General features: G+C 39.2%; 1 protein-coding gene across 1 annotated transcript; it reads right to left on the bottom strand.

Moving 5' to 3' along the window:
• Window positions 1-1,121: 1,121 nt before the first annotated feature.
• On the bottom strand, window positions 1,122-2,458 carry LOC145232998 (uncharacterized). The gene has a single exon (XM_080097661.1). It carries the CDS (start codon window positions 1,945-1,947, stop codon window positions 1,228-1,230), a length of 720 nt encoding a protein of 239 aa, XP_079953787.1. The 5' UTR covers window positions 1,948-2,458; the 3' UTR covers window positions 1,122-1,227.
• Window positions 2,459-2,726: the final 268 nt, after the last annotated feature.

Below are 2,726 nucleotides of genomic sequence, written 5' to 3' on the forward strand. Positions count from 1 at the left end.
TTCTGTGGCCATTCTCTCTGGTTTGTCGGTTTGTTGGTCGTAACACTTTTCTCTTGGAGTTCACCGTACCTCGCATGTGTCTTTTAAATGGCTGAAATTTCGGCATATGAAACGTTGCAGTGCTTGGCCTTCGTAGTGAACATAGAAGCGCCCAGACGAATCTTCGGGCCAATAGTCCGAGTTGCCAGGTCGACTGTCTTTATTTCGAAGGATCGATTACCGTCCTGACAAAACAGCTTGACATAATAAGCAATACAAAAACTTTCAATTGTATTTTTTTTCGTCGGTTGTTTTAACAAGATTGGCAAGATTTTGTCCGTTATCGTCATTCGGTTCGATAAGGTACGTATACTTGACTGATTTAAAAAGGGAAGAAAGATCTTTCCGGTATCCCGCTGAGCGTAGAGTCTGAAATTTGCAAGTATCCCGCAGTGAAGAAGCAGTGAACGATCAATCAAGTCAACTATACGAACCTTTTCGAACCGACTAACAATTAATAACGGACAAAATCATGTCAACTTTTCGAAACGATCGACGAAAAACTAAACAATGGTGTAGAAATTGGCTGCTTCATATGTAAAGCGGTTTTGTTATGACTCATGTGTTGGTAAGATATTAACAAATCATGTTTGCAAAGATCTTCAGGTAATAATTCGTTTTTGTGATAAAATGTTTGATAAAGGGCACGAAAAAAGTTTTTGTCAATGAAAGAAACTATTGTAAGTGAGTTGGCGCTGTGCTGCATGTTACGCATTATTTGTTTTTTTTATTGCATGGTGGGGTCATCAGAAAAAATATCACTTGAACTTTGTTTAGAGTTTAGAACAGTGGTTTATTGTCTGGGCCAAATGATGTTTTTTTCGGTGTGTAAGGAGTCGCAAAAAACAGGACTTTTGAAAATTACTAAAGATTATTACCTTGAATAAGCAATCTTTGATGGTTTCCTGAGGTCTGGTGCGAGCCGCAAAATAAGAAGTTGGGAGACGCATGCGGCCCTGAGGGCCGCGTTTGAGAATCACTGGTATAGACCCGCTCTACATTTGACAGCATTGATGTAGTTAAATAAACAAGATATTCTAAACTTGTTACTATACTGTTTCTGCTTAATAAACAAGTTTTTTGACGATTGTTAAATTTTATTGTGAAAGAAAAAACACACGTGCAAAAATACAAACGATATGAATGGAACGCGTATATGAGAAAATAAAGCTACAAGAAAGTAGAAATTCATTGTGATGTGCTTGTTTTTTTATCTTCGCTGGTGTTGCTCGTGCCGGCTTTCATTTCTGTCCAAATTTCCCGAAGGGTGCGTGTTGTTGATTGCACAGGTATTGGACTACGTCGCATTCGCACATCGTTTATCAAAGTGGCGATGTATCGTGAGTCCGTCTTTTTCTTTGCAAACCCCGACAAGTTTCCATCGTCGGCAACTTGCAAAGTTGAAATGTTGGTTGCGATATATTTCGCGACTCGGTGATGGATTCCCATCAGATAAAGACTGGCTCCAGTTTTCATACATTCATCCAGAAAAGCATCTGTTTCTTCTGATGTTTCCCTCAATTGCTTCAAGAATCTTTTGCACTTCTTTTTCTTTTTCTTTTCAGAAAAGGTTCCTCGAAAGTTACGTTTCGCAAATTTGCCGTGTTTGCAGAGTTTGTTTAGGTAAACCTTCGCTCTACGTTTCATGCCAACGTTCTTGAGAAGATCCAAATTGGCAAATGCCGGCTCAAAGTTTTGCTCCAGGGTTGCAATAAATTCGCTTACAGCAATTCCAGGTCGATTAAGCCACTCGCAAGAAAATGGCTTCAGACGTCTTTGTATCGAATCGTTATCGGTTGCTTCAGTCCCAACGATAGCCAAGCCATAAGGTCTCAAAAAATCTTTCGGGAAGTGTTTGAATCGTTGTACTCCGGAAGATGGGTAACTTCCTTGTCTTCGTCTTGACATGATGATAGTAAAAAATATTCTCTTTTCCAAAAAAAAATTTTAAAAAACGAACAGAAGGTAATGAGGCTGCTCCAAATTGCAGCTTCGATTTATACAACACTGAGTTGTCGAAAAAAAAAGACGTCACGTGATTCGGAGTTCGCATCAGTACACGAACGTACACGAAACGGTATTGTTAAAAATTAAAGTAAAAACTTGTGATAGTGTACAAATTGTGCACATGCATTTATTTATTAAAAAACCGAAAAATAACACTAGACCCTGTTGGTGCTTAGTCTTTAATTTAGTTGCGTATTATGTCTTCCACCTGTCAATTATACCCGGACACCCTTTCTTTTTGTACAACATGCGCGGAAAATTTACAATTAATCCACAATACACGTACAATTAACACGCAACGCAATACACGCACACGTCACAAGAACGACGAATCTAATTTGCACGCAAAAATTAATACATTCAAAGAAATAAAGCGCTCTTGAGGGCCCGCACAGGGCCGTAGTAACGCCCTGTCGGTAAACTAATGCAGCGTTCTCTGATTAAAACTAATAAAATAGAAAAAGAAAGTGGAAGTACGTTATTGCGGGTCCTCTGATTGGTCGAATTTCAGCCAATCACTTTGCACTATTGATAAAAAACTCTCGTTTAGAGAAATAAAGGGTATTATAGTTGATATGCATGGATCTCCAGGATTTTCTCGGAACCAGCACTGAACTGCAGTTTGCTTGCCGCGTTGTTTGCAGGAAAGTTGCCCACTTTGTGAGATGAGTCAGTCGACG

Source organism: Phallusia mammillata, chromosome 6 (assembly GCF_965637545.1).
Source record: "Phallusia mammillata chromosome 6, kaPhaMamm4.hap1.1, whole genome shotgun sequence".
Classification (NCBI taxonomy): Eukaryota; Metazoa; Chordata; class Ascidiacea; order Phlebobranchia; family Ascidiidae; genus Phallusia; species Phallusia mammillata.